The sequence below is a fragment of the Heterobasidion irregulare genome, assembly GCF_000320585.1.
Source record: "Heterobasidion irregulare TC 32-1 unplaced genomic scaffold scaffold_09, whole genome shotgun sequence".
NCBI lineage: Eukaryota > Fungi > Basidiomycota > Agaricomycetes > Russulales > Bondarzewiaceae > Heterobasidion > Heterobasidion irregulare.
Window position 1 is genome coordinate 704,650 of NW_009258205.1, and position 22,124 is coordinate 726,773.

The 22,124-nt window shown below is 52.6% G+C and overlaps 11 protein-coding genes across 11 annotated transcripts; 4 read left to right on the forward strand and 7 right to left on the reverse strand.

Moving 5' to 3' along the window:
- Positions 1-188: 188 nt before the first annotated feature.
- On the reverse strand, positions 189-1,022 carry HETIRDRAFT_411189 (uncharacterized protein). The gene is made up of 2 exons (XM_009551664.1): positions 990-1,022; positions 189-925 (listed from the first exon to the last, which is right to left on the reverse strand). The coding sequence occupies exon 2, from the start codon at positions 776-778 to the stop codon at positions 302-304; it is 477 nt and encodes a 158-aa protein (XP_009549959.1). The 5' UTR covers positions 779-925; positions 990-1,022; the 3' UTR covers positions 189-301.
- A 747-nt stretch (positions 1,023-1,769) lies between these two features.
- Positions 1,770-2,915, reverse strand: HETIRDRAFT_388003 (uncharacterized protein; the record flags this gene model as incomplete). Its single annotated transcript, XM_009551665.1, has 1 exon — positions 1,770-2,915. A coding segment is annotated over exon 1 (864 nt), but the record flags the coding sequence as incomplete, so codon positions are not given.
- Positions 2,916-5,001: 2,086 nt separating this feature from the next.
- On the forward strand, positions 5,002-6,926 carry HETIRDRAFT_157379 (uncharacterized protein; the record flags this gene model as incomplete). Its single annotated transcript, XM_009551666.1, has 7 exons — positions 5,002-5,190; positions 5,398-5,533; positions 5,592-5,777; positions 5,842-6,024; positions 6,079-6,168; positions 6,220-6,596; positions 6,651-6,926. 7 exons carry the CDS (start codon positions 5,002-5,004, stop codon positions 6,924-6,926), a joined length of 1,437 nt encoding a protein of 478 aa, XP_009549961.1.
- Positions 6,927-7,297: 371 nt separating this feature from the next.
- Positions 7,298-8,009, reverse strand: HETIRDRAFT_420758 (uncharacterized protein; the record flags this gene model as incomplete). The annotated part of the gene is made up of 3 exons (XM_009551667.1): positions 7,298-7,575; positions 7,708-7,884; positions 7,955-8,009. 3 exons carry the CDS (start codon positions 8,007-8,009, stop codon positions 7,298-7,300), a joined length of 510 nt encoding a protein of 169 aa, XP_009549962.1.
- A 244-nt stretch (positions 8,010-8,253) lies between these two features.
- HETIRDRAFT_107579 (uncharacterized protein) lies at positions 8,254-9,151 on the forward strand (the record flags this gene model as incomplete). The annotated part of the gene is made up of 7 exons (XM_009551668.1): positions 8,254-8,301; positions 8,363-8,392; positions 8,447-8,494; positions 8,568-8,708; positions 8,750-8,875; positions 8,933-8,965; positions 9,023-9,151. The coding sequence occupies 7 exons, from the start codon at positions 8,254-8,256 to the stop codon at positions 9,149-9,151; spliced, it is 555 nt and encodes a 184-aa protein (XP_009549963.1).
- Positions 9,152-9,360: 209 nt separating this feature from the next.
- HETIRDRAFT_479102 (uncharacterized protein) lies at positions 9,361-10,222 on the reverse strand (the record flags this gene model as incomplete). The annotated part of the gene is made up of 5 exons (XM_009551669.1): positions 10,100-10,222; positions 9,982-10,040; positions 9,715-9,912; positions 9,465-9,578; positions 9,361-9,390 (listed from the first exon to the last, which is right to left on the reverse strand). The coding sequence occupies exons 1-5, from the start codon at positions 10,131-10,133 to the stop codon at positions 9,361-9,363; spliced, it is 435 nt and encodes a 144-aa protein (XP_009549964.1). The 5' UTR covers positions 10,134-10,222.
- Positions 10,223-10,697: 475 nt separating this feature from the next.
- HETIRDRAFT_479105 (uncharacterized protein) lies at positions 10,698-11,666 on the forward strand (the record flags this gene model as incomplete). Its single annotated transcript, XM_009551670.1, has 1 exon — positions 10,698-11,666. The coding sequence occupies one exon, from the start codon at positions 10,698-10,700 to the stop codon at positions 11,232-11,234; it is 537 nt and encodes a 178-aa protein (XP_009549965.1). The 3' UTR covers positions 11,235-11,666.
- A 421-nt stretch (positions 11,667-12,087) lies between these two features.
- cpm90 (cytochrome P450 monooxygenase 90) lies at positions 12,088-14,067 on the reverse strand (the record flags this gene model as incomplete). Its single annotated transcript, XM_009551671.1, has 8 exons — positions 12,088-12,302; positions 12,359-12,772; positions 12,840-12,888; positions 12,951-13,244; positions 13,310-13,398; positions 13,462-13,564; positions 13,633-13,731; positions 13,810-14,067. The coding sequence occupies 8 exons, from the start codon at positions 14,065-14,067 to the stop codon at positions 12,088-12,090; spliced, it is 1,521 nt and encodes a 506-aa protein (XP_009549966.1).
- Positions 14,068-15,334: 1,267 nt separating this feature from the next.
- On the reverse strand, positions 15,335-16,749 carry HETIRDRAFT_325724 (uncharacterized protein; the record flags this gene model as incomplete). Its single annotated transcript, XM_009551672.1, has 8 exons — positions 15,335-15,497; positions 15,555-15,762; positions 15,823-15,924; positions 15,986-16,028; positions 16,081-16,274; positions 16,331-16,348; positions 16,422-16,453; positions 16,574-16,749. The coding sequence occupies 8 exons, from the start codon at positions 16,747-16,749 to the stop codon at positions 15,335-15,337; spliced, it is 936 nt and encodes a 311-aa protein (XP_009549967.1).
- A 590-nt stretch (positions 16,750-17,339) lies between these two features.
- HETIRDRAFT_429123 (uncharacterized protein) lies at positions 17,340-20,379 on the reverse strand (the record flags this gene model as incomplete). Its single annotated transcript, XM_009552154.1, has 4 exons — positions 17,340-17,438; positions 17,498-17,863; positions 17,927-19,848; positions 19,974-20,379. 4 exons carry the CDS (start codon positions 20,377-20,379, stop codon positions 17,340-17,342), a joined length of 2,793 nt encoding a protein of 930 aa, XP_009550449.1.
- Positions 20,380-20,469: 90 nt separating this feature from the next.
- On the forward strand, positions 20,470-22,063 carry HETIRDRAFT_157383 (uncharacterized protein; the record flags this gene model as incomplete). The annotated part of the gene is made up of 7 exons (XM_009551673.1): positions 20,470-20,549; positions 20,601-20,771; positions 20,830-21,045; positions 21,111-21,233; positions 21,305-21,490; positions 21,544-21,867; positions 21,962-22,063. The coding sequence occupies exons 1-7, from the start codon at positions 20,490-20,492 to the stop codon at positions 22,061-22,063; spliced, it is 1,182 nt and encodes a 393-aa protein (XP_009549968.1). The 5' UTR covers positions 20,470-20,489.
- Positions 22,064-22,124: the final 61 nt, after the last annotated feature.

Below are 22,124 nucleotides of genomic sequence, written 5' to 3' on the forward strand. Positions count from 1 at the left end.
TGGCATCGCGTCTGACTACGATCTTACGTAATCATCAGGAGATTGCAGGTTCGACCCCTGCGGTGGTCATCTATACTTTTGAGCTTTGGATTAGTTTTGACTTTCAATTCGATGCAAGTAACGTGTCCGTAGTTTTTGGTCCACAACGGAATGTCACTCAAGCTAACATCTTGGCCGATGGATGGTCTAACATTATTAGAGTGCATCCCCATACAATAGGAGATAATAAAGCCAAAATACTACAAGGTCCCCTTCATTAGGCGACATGAAAACATGAAGTGAGAAACGTCTAGCTGGGTGATTATAATGTCTTTCCCGGCGTTGTAATTGAGTCTGACCTAGTGTCACGTCGTCCCAGGTAGGCGGTCAGATCCTCAGCACTACGCAAGTTCAAGCCCTGCGCCAATCGGGGTGTAGACGTTGCTGAGGTGGCGGAAGATGAGATATCCGGAGACGGAATCGCGGATGAAAATGAGGGAATGTCGGGAGGGGGTGCTTGGGAATAATCATATGGGAATGGGCCCTGAGGCCAGACATAAGGCGTCGCCGTCATGGTCGTTAGCGAGAACGCATCGGAGCCTGCTTGTCCTTGCCTCAACGCCGCCTGCGGTCGCGGAAGGATCTGGGTGTACCCATCTACTGGCGCAGCGAAAACGCCTGAGACAGGCATATGCTTGCGTGCCTGTGTGTCTTGACCAGATGAGCTGTCGTTGACTGTCGAAGCTTGTATGCTTGTAACAGCTTCTGCAGGGGCGGTCACGTTTGCATTGGGAGACATGACGCCGGTGCCAGGGAGGTCAGGGATATTCGTCCACCCATCATTATTCTCAGGTGTAGGGGAGCGCTTAGGTGCACCGGCTGCTACTCGCTCAAGGTCCATATCCTTGAGATTCGTCTTGAAGAAGGCATTGACCTGAATCGTTGTCTGTCCAGTACATATGATGTATTAGTCTAGAGCCATATCGGTAGAGGAGGCGATTGAGAATGACCTTGTTGGGCATGGATGCTGCGATGCGCTTGAAGTCATCGCCATGTTGCGCAAGGAGTTGCAGAAACAAAGCTGAGAACAAACCCATGTGAGCGTTTGAGAACAACCACGTAGCTTATAAAACATACATTTGTCCTCGTCGGACCAGTAGACGTTGATGCTGGTGGATTTTCGGCGAGCAGAAGACTCATTGTGATCAATAAATTTCATCTCAGACAACGAGCTCTCTGGGGGAGTTGATGCAGCGATGGCTGGTGTCTTGGGTTTTCGACCTCGCCTTCGTTTTGCAGGTCTCGGTTCAACATCCTGGACATACAAACATGTTTCTTAGCATCCACACGCAAGCATGGCGAAGGAAACCCACTGTAGCATCAGCATCAGCATCCTCTTGTTCTACAGCCAGAGAAGTAGGGACAGTTCTCTGCGCAGCTGTTCTTCGCCGTTTCGGGCGAGCATCCATTTCCGGGTCTGGTGTTGGAGTCGACACGGGAGTGGGTTCAACTTGTGTCGTCTGCGCAGTGCTCTTTCTTGGGGCTCTCCTTGTCTCCGCTCCCCTACGCCTTCGTCCGCCTCTTCCAGAGAACGTGTCTTTCGACACCTCCGCATCATGCTGTCGGATATCGGCCAAAAGAGCGTTACCCTTCTTTTTCCCGGTGCCCTTGCCTCCGCGCTTCTTCTTTCCGGGAGCATATCGCAAGATGACCTCGCGGAAGTCGATCAATCGCTTTTTGTGCATGTAATAAAACTGCACACATTGAGCTTGTGACTTGTGGGGTAAACTCTTGGCGATGATTCCAAACTGCTTCGGATGCGCAGCAAATTTCTCGAAGAATTCTTGTTGCTCTTCGTCTGTCCATGCCGCAACACTGGGACTAGGATCATAGAACGCGGCAGGGTTTTCCACGAGATTATTTGTATCATCAAACAGTGCGTCGACCCTTCCATGCGTGACCGAGATCATGTCGGGAATGACAGCGATGTTACGAAGAGCTAGATGAGCCGGGTCTGTCAAGTCCTCGTTGCCCAAGCTTGCGATGATCTGCTCCATCTCTAAGTCTGAGCGGACAGCATCTCCGAGCACAGCAGCTGATCGACGAGTCGTCCGCCCAGAAACAGTCGCCATTTCGTCCCCTGGGTTTGTCTGACCCTGACTATCAAGCAGAGCGCAATGCGCAACCCACGAATCGTGAAGCTCGGTGTATTCCTTCCGAAGCCGCTTCGTCTTCTCTTCTACTGTTTCCTGGCGTTCAGCTATGCGCTGGACCAGGGTGGGGCGAAGTTCATGAAATCTCCGGAGCCTAACAGCACCACGTTCGCCTGTCATCATCGCCTGAATCAAAGTTTCTGGGGATGTAGAGGAAGCTGGAGGCTGCTCGGCGATGGCCTTGTTCGATAAAAGTACAGGGTCAACACGCTCCTCGCGAGATTGGTGGTCAAATTGTTGTCGCGCTGCTACAACTACTCGGAGAGCCTCCTGCAATGATCTTGCTTCCCCGACGAAAGGGACAAAGTTTGAGGGAACTACAGGCATTGGAAGCTGCTGTAAAAGCTGATCTGGAGGCTGGTTGACAATAAGGTCTACAGGTTTCAAAGAGGTCTCCACAACCGTATCTCCTATCAAAGCTTCTTGCAGTTCTTCTTGCATTTCATTTGCCAGAGGAATGACAATGACGTCTGGTGGTACACGCGGAGGGGAAGGGGTTCTCAAGTTGGAAAAATGATCGCCGGAAGATAAGGGGGAGGAACCGTGCTGTTGATCGTTGGACTCGCCAGTTCGCTCGACATGAACAAGAGGATCCTCTGATATTGCTATCGTGGGAAGGTCTGCGAGAACAACGAGGGGAGATGGTGGGACTGTGCTTGCTACAGAGTCCCCTCGGATCGGTGTCTCATCGCATCTTGTTTCTGCAGTTCGTGACTGGGCGCTTCGATCTATTATTTCGTCAACCTGTTCGGCTGGGTCAGATGCCTTCTCCGCAGAGGGCTCTTGAGGCAATGAATTCACAGCAAATGATGGAGAGCGGAGAAGGGATTGAGTTGTACCGTCTTGGTGTTCTTCCTCAGGGGACATATTATCACGAGGTGGAGGTTCGATGGGTATATCGTCGCCTGCAGAAGGTTGGAGATGGTGGAAGTTCAAAATGGGTTAGGGAAGCCTACCTTGCATCACTGTTACCTCACTTGAACTGTTTTGCTTATCTACTGGGGGAGGCTCACGGATGTCGCGGATGCTCCTTGCTGTAGTCGGAGTGATGTGTGCTGGAGACGCAGGGCGGGGCGGTAAGGAAGGGTGAGATGGAAGCTGGAGTGAAGGTCGAGGTCGTCTTCGAGACTTTCTGGCTTTATTCGGTTCACCCGATCGAATGGCGGATGTGGCAGAAAGGCCGGTCGATGAGTGTCTTAGACCTTCGTTTGAGACCCTCAGCCCTACCTTTTTCCTTCGAGAACCCTCAGGCTTGTTCCGAGAATCTACGTTTCGAGAGAACCCACTATATGAAGCGGATTGGAGATGAGAGGTTGTTGGGAGCATCGACAATTCACGAGCGCCACTTCGAGAGTCGGTGGAAGAACACGAAGAAGAGCGACTCCGAGGTGGTCTACGTGATGAGAGTCTTGGTTCGACAGAAGAAGGGGGTGAAGGCGACCGCGTGTAGTACTCTCTAGACGTGGAGCGATCTCGATATCTGGGTTCCCAGTGAGAGCCACCAGGATGAGGCCCAACGGGAGATGGTGACCGGACGGAAGGAGGTGAGCTGCTAAGAGACCTATCACGGCTGAGATATCGTGAGTCAAGATGATCCGAGTGCCCGTGGGATGGATGTGTAGCAAAGGTAGGAGAACGTATCTCTCGTCTGTGAATACCTACTGGGGGCTCCGGGGTGTAGGAAGGGCGCCACGGATGGGAATTAGCATACTGAGGTCTGTAGGTATCAGATTGGCGCGGATAGCGGAAGTCGGTACGTTGATGGGTGAGTGAGGGAGACGAGGGTCGATAAAAGTCACCCGAGGGATGATAAGAGGAATGATCCTCGCGGGACGGTCGTTCGGGAGACAGTGGCCTTAAACGATTGTCTACATGACGATTAGATGGCATAACGTGTTCTGTTCCTGGGCTGCAAAGGCGGCGATATTAGGCGCAAACAAGGATAAGGGTGTGAAGCTGACGCCAGCCACAACTTACACGTGTGTTTGTTTCCAGGCGTCGGATGGCTCAAACATTCGCTCTGCCATTGTGTCACGACGTCCTCTATTTCGTGCGACTGGTGAGGGCGGATTCCGCCTTTCAGGCCACGAAGACCCATGAGACGATGGCCAAGGATTTGTACGAGCCCGACCGCCTGCGTGTCGTGATGGCTCATAGTGATCTGGCGAAGGCGTTCGAGGGCGGTAAGAACGGTCGTTACGCCACGAATCAGGCCGATAGACATTTGGATAGTCGGATGTTGCCTGAGCAGGCACATAACGGTCATAGCCTGGACGGAAACGGGAGGGGCCAGGCGATGGAGATCTACGACTGTCGAGAAGATGAGGGGGACGCTATGATATACGCCATTCGTTAGTATGAGATAAGGCAAGTTGACAGCGCAGAATCTGACATCGTAGTCCGCTCGCGGGAGTCCACTCATGCGAGTATCGTTCTTTGCAGACTGAGGGCTGTAAGAGGACTTCTCAAAATTTCCCAAAGACATAATGAGAGAGACACAAATGTGCGGTTGGCACGTCGGGAAGCAAAAATCGCCAAGATGGAGAGTAAGCCCAGGTCTAAGACAGTTAGTAAACGAGACCTATAGTGAGACCAGAGTAATTATGAGACACAAACAGAGGTACATGCGCGAAGTCAGAGCGAGGAGAACATGACGATGGTTTGAACTCGAGCAGTTGGTGCCACACGTTCAGACGGCGCTTCAACGCAGCCACCTGCGCCACTTCTTCTGCGCCTTGTATTTTCTGACTTGTATTTTCTGAAATCACTACATAACGGTAACTTACCCTGAATTTGCATCTCATCATCTATGGACCATGCAGCACCTCCATCTCAGAAATCAGAAAAGTTGCCTTTCGAACAGACCAAAGTTCGAAGAACTATCCTCATATCTTACTGGATTGTCGTTCTGCTCGCGGTCCCATTGTGGTGGTATACAACTAGTATCGAAAGACTCTCACTTCCTGTATCTCGCATCAACTCTCAGCGGGGAAAAGAGGTTGTGCATCTTGCTATATCATACCTCGTTCGACTTCCTGATGACGCTTTAGCTCAAGTTTCCGCTTCATGTAAAGCTCGACACCTCAGCTGCTGGGTTGGACGCAGAAGCACTTTCCAGGGATGTGCAAGCAGCGTTTGATGTTGCAGCCAGTAGCTTTAGGCATCTAGACATCCAAGTCAGTGCGCTGCATGGTCAGTCACGCAGTGTCTTGGTCAAAACGATTTGGAGTTGACAGTGACTGAAGGCGCCCTCAGCTCAAATGTGTATGGCATCTCGGTAGTTCCAGTGCTTGAGGAACCTGTCGCCGAAGGCAGGCGGCTTTCAATACCTTCCCTGCAAGGTTGGTGCTGAAAGTGTACTCGTTATCACCCTCACTTCATACCTGATATGCATCTCAGTATCCCATATTCCTCAACTACTCACCTCTCTCTTCGCTCCATCTTCTTCACCTTCCGGCTCGGGGAGTGCTAGTCACCTCGTTGCCAAATACGCTCCGCATTACCGACTTGCTTTTACAGTCCTCAACGAGGATGCCGCGGATGGGACAGCAGTAATCGGTTGGGATATCCGCAATTCTATTTCACGTCAGTCCTCATGTCTGCGCCTTCCGTCCAGCAGAACTACTGCCATTCATCTTCTTGCTATCAGGACATCTCTCTTCTCTTCTCCACCGCATCTCGGCCCTACACAACTTCACTATCGAGAGCCAAGTCCGGTATCATGCGCCCTTAGCGTTTGAACCTCATCATGTCGGTCTTGATAATGAAGGCATCTATGGGCTGACGCAGGACGATCTCAAAGTTTTTGTTAATTCCGCGGAATGGACGCTGTGTCAGTGGTTTCCGTGTTTCATCCTCGATTTGGGTTTCATCTTATCATGTTTAGCGTCAAGCGCGTCCAACGATCCTGTACTCCATTTCATCTTGTTTATCCCTTCCGCCTCCCATACCCCGCTGAGGATACTCGATGCAAAAAGTGAGCTACATCAAATTCAGATTGAGCTAAACTCATATCACTGTCATCGAGACAACCCGACTTCCTCAAACGCTTTTCTCCTTCCACAATGGGGTGGCGTTGTCCTCTTCAACCTCCAGTCGGATCTCGCTCCTCAGACATTCCTGACCACATCCGATCTGGACCAGGTTTTCTCGATTTTCCGCTTGCAACTGCTCAGTCTACTCGGCGTGCCACGCCTCCCGCCAAACATTGTACCCGCCAATCCCAGCGACCCTCTAACAGACTGGCAACTTGACTCTCTATACCGACAACGGGCAATCGAAAACGCCTTCAGCAGTAAGGAGACGCTGGAAAGCATCGCAAAACTTGTCAATGAGATCCCCAACATGCCCCTGGGACAGGACGTAAGGGGTGATGTTCAAGATGCTTTGACGGCGCTGGAAAAGGTTTCTAAATCATCGACCATCTGTAATTATCACTGACTGTATCTTTCGAACCAGGTTTATCCAGCAGCTACAAATTCACCCATACTTGCGCTACAGTATTCCAGCCGAGCGCTCACGCTTGCATCTCGCGCCTTCTTCAACCCTGGTATGCTCGCGCTTCTATACTTCCCCGCTGAGCACAAGTACGCTGTCTACACTCCCCTTTTCGCCCCTGTGGCCGTACCATTGCTGGCCACTGCCCTCAGAGAATGGAAAAAGGCGCGCGCACGGAAAGATACAGACAAACAAGCAGAAGAAAAAGATGCTCCTCTCCGGGAACGGGAACATTAGACACAATTCGTCTGGATTGTATCAAAACTTTGGACTTCGATCTTGAGACTGATCGGTAGATTCCGATTCCCTCTGGAAATGGGTTTACACATGAAAAACATTCCTAAATATGACGTATGTGGTAACAGTGTGAGGCTGACAAGTGAGAGAGATGATAGAAACTAGAGACACATCGGACAACATGACGAGTGACGCGAAACGAGCAGAAAGATCAGGCGAGGGGGGAAACGTATGATGTATCAGCAACAGTACCGAAGCAAAGCTACAACTCAGTCCATCAGCGACATCCTCTACCCATCGTATGTGTTTTCCAAGCGCTCATGCCAATGCGCTATCTCTTCTGACCATACTCTCCGACTTTGTCGTGGGTTTTAGTTGAGTTCCTCGAGAGTGTTGCTCTCTTTCGCAGCCTCCTCCACATCGAAGTTCTCGACGAGATCAGGAACGTCGTCGTCATCGTCATCCGCGCCTGCATTGGCTTGCCTCTGTTGGCCTTGCTGGATGGCCTGGTACGATTCGGCGAGCTTGCGAAGCGATGCGAGGGAGTCGGGGCCGAGCTGGTTGAGAATGCCAGGGACGAGCTCAGTGAGCTCCTTAACCTGACCGGCACCGTAGATCGCGAACGTGTTGGCAGAGACAGCAGCGTGCACTACACAGAATCGATGAGCGACCGAAGACACATAGGCGCGAGGTACAGAGACCACATCAACAGACTCTCCGGGATTAGAAGCGATGTGCATCCTTTCTCACTCCTCGGACCTGCAAAAATATTCGTGCTCACCTTTTGGCGCGTTGAAGTGCAGGACATTCCCATCCTCCCTGAACATGTTCACCTCCTCAACACCCTGGATCGGCTGCACGTTCAATTTTTTGAGCGCGCCCTGAAGCTTTTTGTCGTCCTGAGCATTGGACGGCTTGGTTTTCCGCACTACCTTGCGGCGCATCGTCCCCTTCCCACCTGCGTGCGGTGAGTATCGGATATGCCCATCAGGCACGAGTCTCGCGATTTTTTGGAGGTGAAAACACACCGATCCTGTTTGCCGCAGCCTGAGCCTGCAGCTTCGCCAATTTTGCAGTGTCCATGATTTTGTTTACGGGACGAGGATCGAGGAGACCGTGCGGCGCTTGGGCTGACGAGAGTCCGTCGTGAAAAGATCAAGGTTTGTGTGCAAATACGCGCAAATACCATCTCTTTCCTACTTTCCGCTCTTGGACGCCCTCCGCCTTCGAGTCACAACGGTCTCAAGGTGCGTTGAACCCTCTCGCAAAACTCGGGCAGGGTATCCTGGCTGATTCTGACGGCCTTTTCAGTGTATATACCAGCAAGATGTCGGGCGCCGATTTTTTCATCCGCCCCACCACTGAGGATGACATCGTGAGCGCTTCCTTATTAAACATATATCGTATGTAATCTAATCTGATTCTTTGGCAATAAGCCTACAATCCTCTCTCTAATCTACGACCTTGTAAGCCGTTGAGAATTCATTACCAAGTTAGGTCTCAGAAAAGATTTTGTCTAGGCGACCTACGAAAAGGCGGCCCACCTCGCTCAAGCTACGCCCGAGCTGGTGGGCTTCTTGCTCTAATCCATCGGGGACACTTGACTAACGAGTCTGACGTCGTGATGCTTCAAATCCCTAGCTGAAGAGAAATTTGTTCGAGCTGCATCACGCTCACGCCCTTCTAGCATTTGCAGGGACCTCCGCGGAACCAGGCGAAGCGCTCGGCCTTGCACTTTACTATTTCAATTTCTCTACTTGGACAGGAAAGCCAGGCCTTTATGTACGTATCGAGCGTGTTGACTCTTTCCTCGCTGTGTCAAGACTGAGTATCCGATCATCACTGATGGGTCCGTCAAGCTTGAGGACTTGTTCGTTAAGCCCGAGGCAAGAAGCACAGGCATCGGGAAGGCATTTTTTGCCGAGCTCGGTGCTATAGCACAAGAGAAGGTACGAACATTGATACAGGCTCATGGTGATCAGAATCCTCAAATAGCACCTTTAAAGGACTGTGCTCGGATGGAATGGGTTGTCCTTAAGGTATGATCGTCTCGCTTCTTGCCGTCTTCGGCCTCGCTCCTGACCGATAGCGCGTAGTGGAACCAGCCCTCTATAGACTTCTATGAGAAGAAGCTCAAAGCCAAAGCCATGACAGAATGGATGGGCATGCGCTTGGAGGAGAGCCAGATTGATAATCTCAAGAAGCTCTCTGTTAAGCCAAACTAATATGTACGGATGAGTAGTCGCACAGAACATGGAACATCCATATGTGCCTTTCTCTCACCGCGTTGCGAGCGTGCTTATGAAAACCTCACTAAGATACCGAGGACAAGATACTTTCACATTTGGATATAGCAGAGTTGATATGCGAATTACAAGAATGATAGGCAGCTAAAAGCCCAAGAGGAATCCTAGGTCGGGTATCGCAACATGCATCAAACACCATCGTAGCTGGCACCTCCGGCCTGTTTCAGGTAGTGTCACAGCGAAATTCGTCAACAAAATATCCATAACAGCAACAATATCGGTAATTTCTGACCTTGCGCAAGCGGACCACAATAGGCTCTTCGTTGAGGTCATCCTTCTCCCTAGCGGCAACTTCAATAGAATATACGCGTAGGACTGTCTTGACGTCTGCCGCGTGCACAGAGATCTGCGAAGCGTATCGTTAATACACTAGAATGACACCGTTCATTAAATACGGGGCGTTGCGTCCTTCAAGTACCTCTGCTAATGAGGTACGTGAAACACGCGGGAGGCCGAGAGAATATGAACGAAAGCGCACTTACCTTAGCCTTCCTCATGACCTTGCAACCCGGACCGATCCATACTATAAAGATGAATTTCTCCCGCTGTGACTCCTTATCATTGGAGTAGGTGACACGTGCGTAAGCGTAGGACGCATTGTTTGTATCAAGAGCCTCGCGCAACTCCTCGAGACCACCGGAGCCTGATTTTGTGACGACTAACTTATCGGAGCGGTCGGACTAGAGGACGGACAAGCATCGGCGTCATTATGAGAAACTATGGGTCTGAAAGGGGTAATACATTCGCACCTCGTAGTCAATAAGCACCCAGTTCGTATCCGATTTGTTGGAGCGAACATCTTCATAAGCTGTATGTCTAGTCAGGATCATGGGGTGCGTGTTTTAAGATCGTGAACAGTGAAAGGACCTTCGTTAATCTTCGGATCGGTCACGTCGGCCATGGCAAAGGCGGTTGATGGGAGTGTGGAGACAGAAGGAAAAGACGAGACGTGCACAAAAGAGACAGTGAGTAGGGATGGAGAAGCAACGCAGCGGCTTGTATCCGTTGCTGTAGTACGAGCTGTCCATCAGGACCCCGGACTGCGCTTAGCGAAATGAGCTGCAGTCTTTCGCATGTTCTGGTTTACTTTGTCACATGAATAGAACACGCGGCAACACACATCCGTATGGCCTGCGTACTCCAATTATTTTTGATGTGCCTGCAAACGCAAATCCTCCGCCAACAGGAACATTTATTGGTCTGGAGGCTCTGGGGTCCTGGAGTTGCTATATTGAGCCGTTTCATCCTCGAGTACAAGTCTCTTCACCGGACGTATATGTCTTCCACTCTCCAAACCATCGTACGCTCTTTGCACCCGAGCAATCTCACCGCCACATCCTCCAGAATTTCAATATGTCAACCACTTCACCATTACTCGACGGCAGCAGAGAAGCTGCAACCTCGAGACTGGAAGACAGCTGGCTACGCTGCTCCGCGTTCGCTCTCCCAGAAGGAGCCCAAGAGCATGCTCGAGGAGCTCAAGGAGCCTGACGAACAAGCGTCAAACCTCCCACACTCAAGCAACTTTGCACCCCTCAAACCGCCCACTCCTGACGAGTGGAAATCCCACCGTGGGACGATGCGCTCCCAATTCCCTCAAGGATGGGCGCCTCCACGCAGGCTTTCGCGCGATGCGATGGAGGGCCTGCGATCGCTACATGCGTACGATCCCGCCACTTTCTCGACCCCAATCCTCGCACAAAAGTTCCACGTCAGCCCCGAGGCAGTGCGTCGGATATTGCGAAGTAAATGGCAGCCCACAAAGGATGAGCGTGCGCGCATGGTTCAGCGGGAACAAAAAACCAGACAGGAGTGGATCAAGCAGCGCAGGGTGGAAGAACGGATGAGGGACATTGCGGCCCAGCTTGAGGGGGATCAGAGAGGAGAATTCAAGACAGTAGGGGCTGCCGACCAACGTGATGGGAGCCGAAGAGACTGGGATAGGAAGAGGTCGGGGAAGGTCACAGGGATCAATCGCTATGACAAGCTTTCCCTGCAGTAGCACGACCTTCAAAGTTTTGGAGATCTGCTCTGCGGGACCGTCCAGCAGAAGCTCGGAGTTAGCGTAACAGGCGACTGTGCGAGAATGCTTTCGTAATGCATCTTTCCGGCTGCATTCGACGCTCCCGCATAACCTATCTGTACTGCTCATCGCATGTTTTGCCGTATCGGCTTTGTCTCCTCGCCGCTCTCCGACCGCACCTACTGTATCGCGCCGCATCAAGGGGCTTTTCACTTCGAAGGGCGCCCTTGCATGCGCGGATGCCTGCGTCGACCCGGTTGTATGACACTTGTGCATGACGTTCCATCGCAGTGTTCTGATTGACCGCACCCCTTCTTCAAGACCGCTTCCCTTGTGCATACTACAGACCCGATGACCTTCTCTGAGTAATCATAGGTATACAGAAATTTCCACGTTCCCCATGTTCCCCCCGCTGCAACCATGGGTACCTGCTTGACCGGTCTCATGTTCGCGAGAGAACGGTATCTCAGACCCAGTGAAGCGTTCCCTGGTCCATGCGAATGCACGAGGAGCGCATGCCTAGTCTGGTTAACAACTCAGTTGCGGTTGACCTGGAGGCACACATGGGTTCAGAGCTTCAACGCTTCAGCATTTGAATCAAGAGAAGTCTCAGTGTGAGAGAGGGTTCCCATTAGAAAATGCTATTGGTAACTTATCAGAGACAAGAATAACAAATATGATGGTCTCATAATATATGCCCAATAAAAAATAGTCCAGGAATACATATGGTCTAGCTCTATGTAGTATGACAGATTGACAGACACCATGACGAACCGAGGACAAAGGATGGAACAGGATGCCCAAAATACTCACAATTTAAAATACAATGTCGTCAGAGAGCACGGGAAGCAAGATGTTCATACTTTAGGAAGTAGGAGCCGTTGGAGGGCCGACATGAAAGAGTGTCGTTCCAGTTGGGGCGAGGATGTGGGTCCGCAATCCGTCCACCAGCGTCAACGGTGTTGAAGTCAAATTCCAGTAGGAGCATTGCAGTGATCAGTTTCATCTCGACCTTGGCCAGACGAGTTCCGAGACAGTTGACTCGCCCTTGACACAAACAGATTAGTCTCGAATGCAAGCAAGTTTGGCTTTTCGTGACGCACCTCCGCCCCATCCGATGTATCCAAAGTCCCCCTTGCCCTCTGCGCGCGCAGGGTCAAACTTCCAGGGGTCAGGGTAAATATCAGGGTTGAGGTGGACGTCGCTGAAGGGATAAATCGCGAATGCACCGGATGGCACAGACTTTCCGCCTATGTACATGTCCGGCCCCACATTACGACGCATAGCGACGTGCGGTTGTGCCATGCGGAGCGTCTCGCGGATGAGGGAATCGAGCACTGGCATCTCGGATTCCCAAACAGTAAGGGGAATGGTGGAAAGGAGCGTGGCTTGTGTAGTTGGTGTGGAGTTCAGTGGGTCGTTGTTTATCGAGTGAGTTGAGAGAAGGGCCTGCACTTCAAGAAGAGCCTTGTGTCGCCATTCTGGGTGACACCCGAGGAGCGTGATCATCCAAGACGCTTCCGGAAGCAAAGGGACACATCAGTATGCGTGTTTTCGGGACAGAGTGACAGGGAGGAACAATACCGATTGTGCCAGTCGAGCGCGCTCCAGCGATGAGAAGCCCCATTATGAACTAAGGGATAAAATGTTATCACAACTCGAGGGGCAACAAGGCTACGAGAGAAGAATACGCACGCCAACAATCATAGAAGGCTCGTCGCCGGAATCCAGGAGCATCTGAAGGCTATCATTACGTGACACACCGCTCTCTTTCCTGACCTTGATTGTCGCGACAACGATGTCGTATATTTCCTTAGTAGCACGGAACTTCATGATCATGGCTGGGCTGGGAAACCAAGGGAAAAGGACCGTTGCAGGCGTGGTGCCGCGATCGACCCTGTCGTATAGCTCCTTGAGGCGGGCGACGACCACAGGGTCGTTAGCAATTTCCGCGCAAGTCAGGCAACGCACAGTCGTCTGGAACACAAGCTAACATGATGAAGAGCAGGTCAGGACCGTGATGAGAACAGTGACATGGTCAGAAATGAACTCACTTCGTAAATTCTGTCGAATGGATCAAAGGTCCCGCTTTTCCCCCAGGACCCCATGATTCGCCGAGAATCCTCCAAGATTTCAGGTATGACTTCATCAGAAATAGAGTGTTAGTGCCCTCGACCAATCACACATGCGTGATTAGCACACTCACGCTCTGTCAAACGATCGTTCCTCTGAACAGTTGCTAAGCGTTTGTAGATCTGCGCTATTCTGCGTTGCCGCAGATCTGAGGTCACACCTTGGACGAAGGGGAGCTGGAGGGCGAAGGAGACAAGATTGTCAGAAATCGACGAGTGGAGCCATGACAGGACGTGAGACCCACTGCGCCCGACAACACTCTGAACCCTTCTTGGAGGTCCAAACCCTTTGCGTTGAAAAAGTCTTTCCTGCCCCGTTCGCCGGAGACTACAACGACAGGATTCTATTTCAACGAGATTAACCCGAGACGTTCGTTCGGTCAAATTGATCGGGATTCAATCAAAAGAAAGGAAATGCTCACCCGTAAGAGGCTGAATTGAAAAATAGGCTCCTCAGTGAAGCGGAAGCCCCAGTTGAGAAAGTCATAACGCTGGCGAAAGAACGGGATGATGCTAGACAGTCTATATCCTGGCAGGCTGACCGGTGCGTCCTCCTGCGCTCGTTCGTGAGCGGAGACATACAACCACCCAGCCAAGACACCGGCAAGACATATCACAGGCCAAGATGTGAGATTGCTTGAGATAAGCTCGAGGGAAGGTTGTAGGCCAACAGAATACATCGTCCAGAGACCGCTTGGCAAGGATATTTGATTGTGGAAAACAAGAGGCTGCCCACGGGTATATATACGCTGGTGCGGTCCACAAGCAGGGTATATCAACCGTCATGAAACGCCGAAAGAGCCAGGGGTACAGGTCGAAATGAAGAAGCCACCGTCGGAAAGCATGTAGTGACGGAGCCGGGCGATGAGCTGGAATCAGATCTTTTTTACTCGCCCTCAGGTTGCCTGAGAGAACCATTGGGTAAGTCCGAGCGTTTGTCACCTTATCCCAACCTTCTTTACCAGCCTCTGCCGCCCAGGACTTACTATGACAGCGGATTCTGACGCCATGTCTTGACAAGGCCACCTTAGTGGTCTTAATCCATCCGTCAGCGTCCGAGTTGAGCCAACTTCCCGCAGAGAAAGCACTAAAGATATCCGGTTGGATCAACCCGTGCGGTTCCGTATTCTTGGGCTTCCAACACACGTGGCTGCAAACGGTCATCCGAGATGACATATTCGGAGGGATTTGTCCGTCGAGTGCGCTGAGGCGAAAGAAATAGGTTGTTGGGGAGCGGATATGTTCAGCGGCGGAAACCTAGGACATGAAAGCGCTGTGGAATGCGGTGATCGTTACAAAAGCAGCCAGCAGGGTCGATCGACTTGCTGCTTTGGGACAGGCCGAGCCGCTCGCAACTCTCACAGCAGCCGCTGTGGCAGGCTGTGGCGCGACACAAGCCATCGTACCTCGCCGAGTGATCCCTGCCACTGTTGTTCTTGCCACCATGCACCATCATCACGTCGAACACCACCATGTGAAATGTCAGTCAGCCTAGGAACCGTCGGTAGACGCAGCGGGTCCGGCCGCTCTGATACTGGACCACCCATTTCCATACGTGGGCCAGATCGGACCACACGCGCGCATGGAAATGGAAACTTATAGAAACTTATGTCCCCTTGCGAGCATTGCGCTTGCATTTTCTCAGGAATTGCATCTTGTATATCCGCTTCTGATCCAAGTAGGTATTGAAAATCTTATCGGAAACCAGCCGAACTACGCCTTCAGGATCGGCAACCTAACGTGCCTTGGGAAAAGGTGCTCTTTCCCACTTCTTTCCCACAAGGCCACAAGGACATCACGGAGCATCACGACGGTTTATAGCAAAAACACACAGGCCTCGACTTTTGACAACACGTACCACGCCATGCGGACTTCAAGCTTCGAAGATCATCGGAGCGCTAACTATGACACAACCGACACTGGGACATGTCAACGCAACAGCAAGAGTCAGAGACAGACCCCAACACGGCTGTGCCAATGTTCGAACGCCGTAAGTACGCAGGCATAATGAGCAAGTGCCGCTAGCACCACACAAAAATGGAAAATTTGGTGCGACGCAAAGAAATAGTCAAACTTGCCGGGTGCAAGCCTTTCAGGAATTCTATTTGCGCTGTGGTGCGGTTTCAGAAGAATTGACGACAGTGCGGAGACGATGGGATGTACTCACTAAAGAAGAGCTCCGCCTATGTACAATGCGCCTGAGGCCAGAAGCCAGCGAAAGCCCATCTCCCGGCACAAGGGATCAAATCCGTGTGAATTGAAGGCATGAGTAACCGGCAGAATGCTGCACAACCCTAAGGCGATGAAGACTTTAGTGCGGGCTCCTCGGTGCGTGGGTTTGGCGTATTCAGGATTGAGGACAATATAAGCTGCTCCTATTGCACAGGTGGGCATCACGGAAGAGGTTTTTTTTGGAGAGAGTGGTGGGGACTGACCCAGACCAGCCAGGGTTATTAAGGTGAGGTATGTCGCTTGGAAATGTACTTCACAGTAAAATCCATAGTAAATGCAAGGATAGAAGGACCCCACGGTGAGGACTAGTTTCGATGGCATTCGGTTAGACTGGAAAAAAGGGGGACGCGTCTCCAGAGATGGTACCAATAATTCCAGAATAATCGAAGGCATGACATCGAGCGGAGACCTGCAGCACGCGCGATCAGAATCGAGCCACATAAGCGAAGGATCAGTCTCACCTCTTCCGAATGAGCCGTTGACATATGGAATAACGCACTACCGAACAGACAAAAAACCGCCGACGACAGGAAAATGACGAAGACAGCGTAATCGGCCCACGAGACACTTTGATAGGTCGAAAGATGGGCCGAGTCGAAGGTGCAGAGGAACCAGATGAAGACAAGTGCGGCTTCGAGATGGCTATGAATGTTCACTGGACATAACTCGGTCAGAATGTCAGCATCGGAGTCCGCTTTGAATGAGGGTCACCTGTTTCATTGTGCAAATCTATCAGCAAAGTTTCGTTAGTCGAGATGGCAGACTGAGAGAGCACTAGTCTATTCCGCGAGACAAGACTTACAGCCAAATACAGAGACGGCGCAAGCTCGCCAGCTTCTAAGTTCGCTGGAATATCACATATATTGCGTGAGCAAAGGCCTCACCGCGATCGCATGTCGTAGTCGGAGAGAACTTTGAAGACCGAGGAAAGACAGAACAAGAAAGGCGAGGAACACTAACCGTCTATAACCTCTTAAAATGTATTCATTGTCCTTCATCCATCCTGGAAGGTCGGACCAAGTGATAGTCAATGCTTCCGCGTTCTTTCCATTCCCGGCTTTTACACTGGTTTCCGACTCAACCACGATCGGCGGGCCGAACGTATGTCGTAGGCGGGGTGGGGGTGACATTTGTATTTTGTACGGCGGCGACACAATGCGAGAGTGTGCCAGTGACTTGTGAGGCGAGTTGGACGTGAAGCATCAGAGGTGTGGGGCGAATCCTAGGCGTCAGAAGTGACACCTTGTTGGGGGCCTGCGGTGAAATTTCACGTGCCCGTAGATGCCGCGGCCGGCCTGTGCGGAGGTCAGATCGAGATCCTGGAGGGGTCTTTTGAAGTACACTTGTCCCCGTCGTTGAGTGTTTGTTCTCCACTGCATTGCTACCACAAGGTGCCCCGATACAGGACTTTAATGGAAGAACTCGTGGAGCAGGTTGTCTCGAATGACTCAACGAACGTCGAACAAGCGCAGAATGTCACGCGCCACTTGAGCATAGATGGTTCTGTTTTCTGTTTTCTGTGGACTCCACTGTGACATCCCACTACCCTCAAATTACGCCTCGGATCAGCGAGGGCTACGGAAAGTCGTCGTCGACAACGGCACTGTCGCCCTTGTGCAAGAAGTTCATACAATTCCCTGTTCATCGGTCCTACAAAGTCCTACCAGCAAGGTAGTAAAAATACCCGATTGCAATCCCAAGATGACACGCATTCGACTCTCTATAATTCGCTCTTGATGATGATACTATAACAGCTCTCGCAAAATGCCTTGCTATCGCGCAAGAAAAACGCCGGATCGTCGAAAGGCTTGTCGCATCCCTGCGCGCAAACACGTCAAACTTAAACCATCCACAAACACGACCTTGGCTGCCACTCACCGTGCATGTGAAGCACTCCCAGCACCATTTCCCCCCGAGTGCCTCCACTGCCTGCGCCCCTGCCCGAATGGGCTTCGTGCACTTTTTGCACTTCGGCGACCGCAAGCGTACATGGCACGACTCGCAGTACGGGTACCCATTGTGCACCGTGAACCCAACGCCGAAGTCCGCAAAGTCGCCGTCGCCAGTGAAGGTCAACTCGCCGGCGCCCCTCTCGATCGTCGGCGTCAAAAACGGGTCCCCACACTCGGAGCAAAAAAAGTGTGGCTCGTGATACGTTCGCGTGCCCAGCTCCGCGTCGTCGAGCGTGATGAACCGCTCGTCGACGATCGCCGTTTTGCAGTGGTAGCACCGCGGCGCGAAATTCTGAAACACATAGATATCAGAGACCATGCAGCGCGGTCAGAGCGGGCGACGCATGCGACGCACCTCATGATAGTCGAAATGACAATACGGCCTGCCTGCGTGCTCGTACGAGCTGACATACTCCAGTAGCTCGTTGCAAACGCAGCATCGAAAACAACCTGGATGCCATCGCGTGCCCATAGCGCTCACGATTCTCCCGACGATGGGACCCTGGCATCCGCCACACGCGAGCCCTGCGCCCCGCTTGCCCGACGCAGCTGGCAGATGCGAATATCCGTCCGCCCCCACCGCGCTTGGTGGAGGCGGAGCCGCAACCGATATTGAGGGCACGTCGGATGATCCCGAGATGCTGATCTGCGGGACTTCTGGTACAGACACGTTGATCTGCGGCCCACCCCACCCGCCATCGCTGTCCGACGAGTCGCTGTCCGAGTCTCCAGGATAGGCGATCTTCGGGACACTTGGCGCGGGCTTCACAAACCGTGCCTTCCGCTCCGGAGTTGCGCGCTGCCGATGCTCGGAGAAGCGGGAGCTTGACGGGATGTTCGCAACTTCGTGAAGCGGAACCGAAGCCGGCGCGGGAAGCGGATTCGTGGATTTGTCGGGAGAGGGCGGATTGGACACGGGCCTGGATCGGGGAGGTAGGATAGGTGGAGTCTGGACTTTCTTAGTGGAATTTGTATCCGCGGATATACGGAACGCAGGAAGCGGGGGTAAGGGCACTACGGATCGAGAAGGCGACGAAGGCGAGGGCGAACGCCGCAGCGAAGGAGGGGGTGCATCGTCGAGGTCCACATACTCACGCTTGGAAGGAGGGTGACCGCCGATGTACTGTTTCGTGAAGCCGGAGCCGGGTGCGCGAGGCAGGGGCGGTAGGCCACTAGGCCAGCCTGATGGCGATGTGGGCGCGGAGGGGCCAAGAGAACGTGGGGTAGACGATTGGGCGGGTGTGAGGGTAGGGTCCGAGCGCAGTGTGACAGACTGCGCTGGGCGGTGTTGAGGCTGAAATGCAGAGTGTGGAGTGGGAGGCTGTGGAAGAGTCGATGAACGCGCCGGACGAGGGCGCGTAACCCTCACTTCGCCCTCGTGCCGAGCTTCGTCATGATCAATGAGACCCGAACGGTTTGGGAGGTCCCGGATGCCGTACTGCGGACTCGGAGTCCGAGGTTTTGTTGCGTCCTTGTCAGCATGAAAACTCAAGGGCTTGTCTGATTTTGTGGGAGACGGTGCGCGGGCGAAGGCGGACTTTGTCGGCGAGGCCGATCCATGTGAGCTCGATTGCGGCGTAGGGAGGCTCCTTACGGGTGAGGCCGCGCCACTAGCCGCTGACGATGCGTTGGCTGGAGAGCGTTGATGAGCATTGCCGCTACTGGGAGGTGAGCCGGGAGAAGGTAGGGCTCTCGGACGTTGGGAAGTCCCTTTCGCCGCAAACGTGGCGCTGATTGGCGAGCCTAAATTAAGAGTTGCTATGTTCGGAGGTTGTGCGGGAGAAAGAGGAAGGGGCCTTCCAGTATTGACGCTGCGGCTGCGATCTCGCGCTGGTCCTGATGAAAACTGCGAGTTGTTTGTTCCTGTGGAGCTATGGCTAGGATTCCACGAGAACCCATGATGAGCCTGGGGAGTCTCATTCGGGGCCGCGGGATTACGCTTCCAATATGGTACAAAGCTCGTCGGTCCAGGAGACGCACCTCCTTGAGTTGAAGAGAGGACCTCCTGCTGTGGAGCAAAAGCCGCGATGGTAGCTTTCACGGGACTTGGACTGCGGACACTAGTCCCCAAAGAAAAGCTTCCGCTAGGTAATCGGACATTGGGATGAGGGAGAGGCCTGCGGGAACTGGTAAGCGGGGAGATAGGAGAGGAGGCTGAAATGGGGGCTTGCGCCTGGGGAAGAGTACTGATAGGCACTGGGACTGGAGGTGGCTTGGATCTAGAAGAGGAAGTACTAGGACCAGGAGTTGGGACGGGAGTGGGGAGTGGGGACCGGCCTATGAAGGACGAAGTAGGTGGTGCAGAAACACCGGGAGTGGGTAGCGGTCGACGGAAAGCACTAACCACGGTCGGGCTTGTGGGATTCGCTTGAGAGGTATTAGTTTTATGAGCCAGCACTGACTGGGAAGGGTATTGTAAAGGATATTGAGGGCTTGGGGCAGAGATGGGCTGCCAGGGAAGAGGCTGCACTCGGTTCGGAAGCTGAACAGATTGCGGTGGTAGAGCTTGGGGGTAAGGGTAAGAGGTGGCTCGGAGGGGCCTCTGTGAGTAGTCGTGCTCGTGCAATGGCTGCTGCTGATGGGTTTGGTATCTTGGATCTTGAGGATATGCTTGAGACGGGTATTGTTGAGAAGCCTGCGCTTGATATTCCGGTTGCTGAGGCTGAGGGCTAGGTTGGCCGTGTATCTGAGCCATCTAATCGAGCTAAGTGGGAGAGATGTGTTCAAGATGGTGGAATGAAAGGAGAATCCACTGGCCAAGTGGGATGTCTTGTCGTGCTTACTGCGGTCGACGGCGACGTCGAGCATTACTATGACGCAACGCTCGGGGGCTCGGGACCCAGGGAACCCCTACGGCCGCCGCGTGCATTATCGTAGACCCAATGTATCCCGCCTCTTGCACCGTTACACCCCGCCCCATGAGCAATAGCAAGCTGAACACGGAGGGAGTCCTCCTCTTCGAGCAACCTTTTGCCAAAGTAGTGCTTCCTGGTGTTCTTCGTGTGTTGCCTCATTGACTCTCCCCTTAGGTTCCGTATGAGAACTACCGCAAGGTGTTTCGCACTGCACAGAAGAATATTGAGCGTGAACTTGGCGCCGTCAGGAGCATAGCAAAGGATGTGCCAAACGCTTCACATCCTCAGGAGGCGATAAATCTAGTAGACATAATGATCGGGAGAGTCGAGAACCTCAAGCGCAAGGTGTGCGCTCGCGTCCGCTCGTGTGGTGCGCTCTGACCACAGCTCCATCGTCCCTCAGCTGTCAGATCTTCACGAGGGTCCTGGATCGTCGGCTCAGGCGATAATGCGCGAACGAGTCAACCATCTCAGCTGTCTTGACACCGTGCAGAGTGCCAACGACCCAGAATACACGCGGTGGGCAGACGCACGACTGGATCGGTGGTTGGTAGACTGGGCGCTCCGGCATGGGAACGAGAAAACTGCACGGAAGATAGCGCAAGAGAGGGAAATTGAGGTATCAAATGACTGGAATTTTCCGTTCGCTGCTCACTCTGCTCACTTCGATGATTTATCTGGCAGACTCTGGTCGATATCGATCTCTTCATGGATATTCGGCGAATAGAAGACGCGCTGAAAAGGCACAGTTGCCTCGAGGCGCTCGCGTGGTGCAGCGAGAACAAGACTGCGTTGCGGAAACTGAAGGTAAGTGCACCGACAAATTCTCTTGTCTTCTTTCAGGAACTTCGAATAATCTGGGTCTCTCGATCGCTCAGAGCACCTTAGAATTTGATCTGCGACTGCAAGAATACATTGAACTGGCCCGAGCACGCAGGACGCAAGAGGCTATCGCTTACTCGAAGAAACATCTCGCGTCATGGCAAGAAACTCACATCGCTCAGATCCAACAAGCCTCCGCTCTTCTAGCATTCCCGCCCACAACAAATTGTGGACCATATAAGGTACCCAAATCCTGATAGTATATATATGTAACAGCATCATGATATTCCTATAGCGTCTATATGACCGCGGCCGCTGGAACAACCTCATCCTCGCTTTCCGCCTCGCGATCTTCAATCTGAACTCTCTCCCGTCCGAGCCTTTACTCCACCTTGCGCTCTACGGCGGCCTCGCCTCGCTCAAGCTCTCTGCATGCTATGACCCAGGCACCCAGAACCGCGACTGCCCCGTGTGCGATGCCTCGTTCAGGGAACTTGCGAAGGAGGTGCCGTTCAGCCACCACGTCAACTCGACGATCGTGTGCCGGCTGAGCGGGAGGATCATGGACGAGAACAACCCCCCGATGGCTTTCCCGAACGGCTACGTGTACTCGAGAGAGGTAGGTCCCGCACCCACATGCTTACTGCAATCCTTCTTTGCTTGATTCGTCGACCGCATCGCTTTGAGCCCATTTATTGACGTCGCTGAACTAGGCGCTGGAAGAAATGGCGATCAAGAACGAGGGGATAGTCACTTGTCCACGGTCAGGCGAGCAGTGTGAGTATTCGAAGCTCAAGAAGGTATTCGTTTCCTAGTTTTTTTCTGTTCGTTTCGGTGTTGTACAATTTGTATTATACATTACTTGTATGTATATCA

Bases quoted from the DNA above. Each gene is read 5' to 3' on its own strand.
- HETIRDRAFT_411189 (XM_009551664.1), bottom strand. From the start codon at position 778: ATGTCTCCCAATGCAAACGTGACCGCCCCTGCAGAAGCTGTTACAAGC.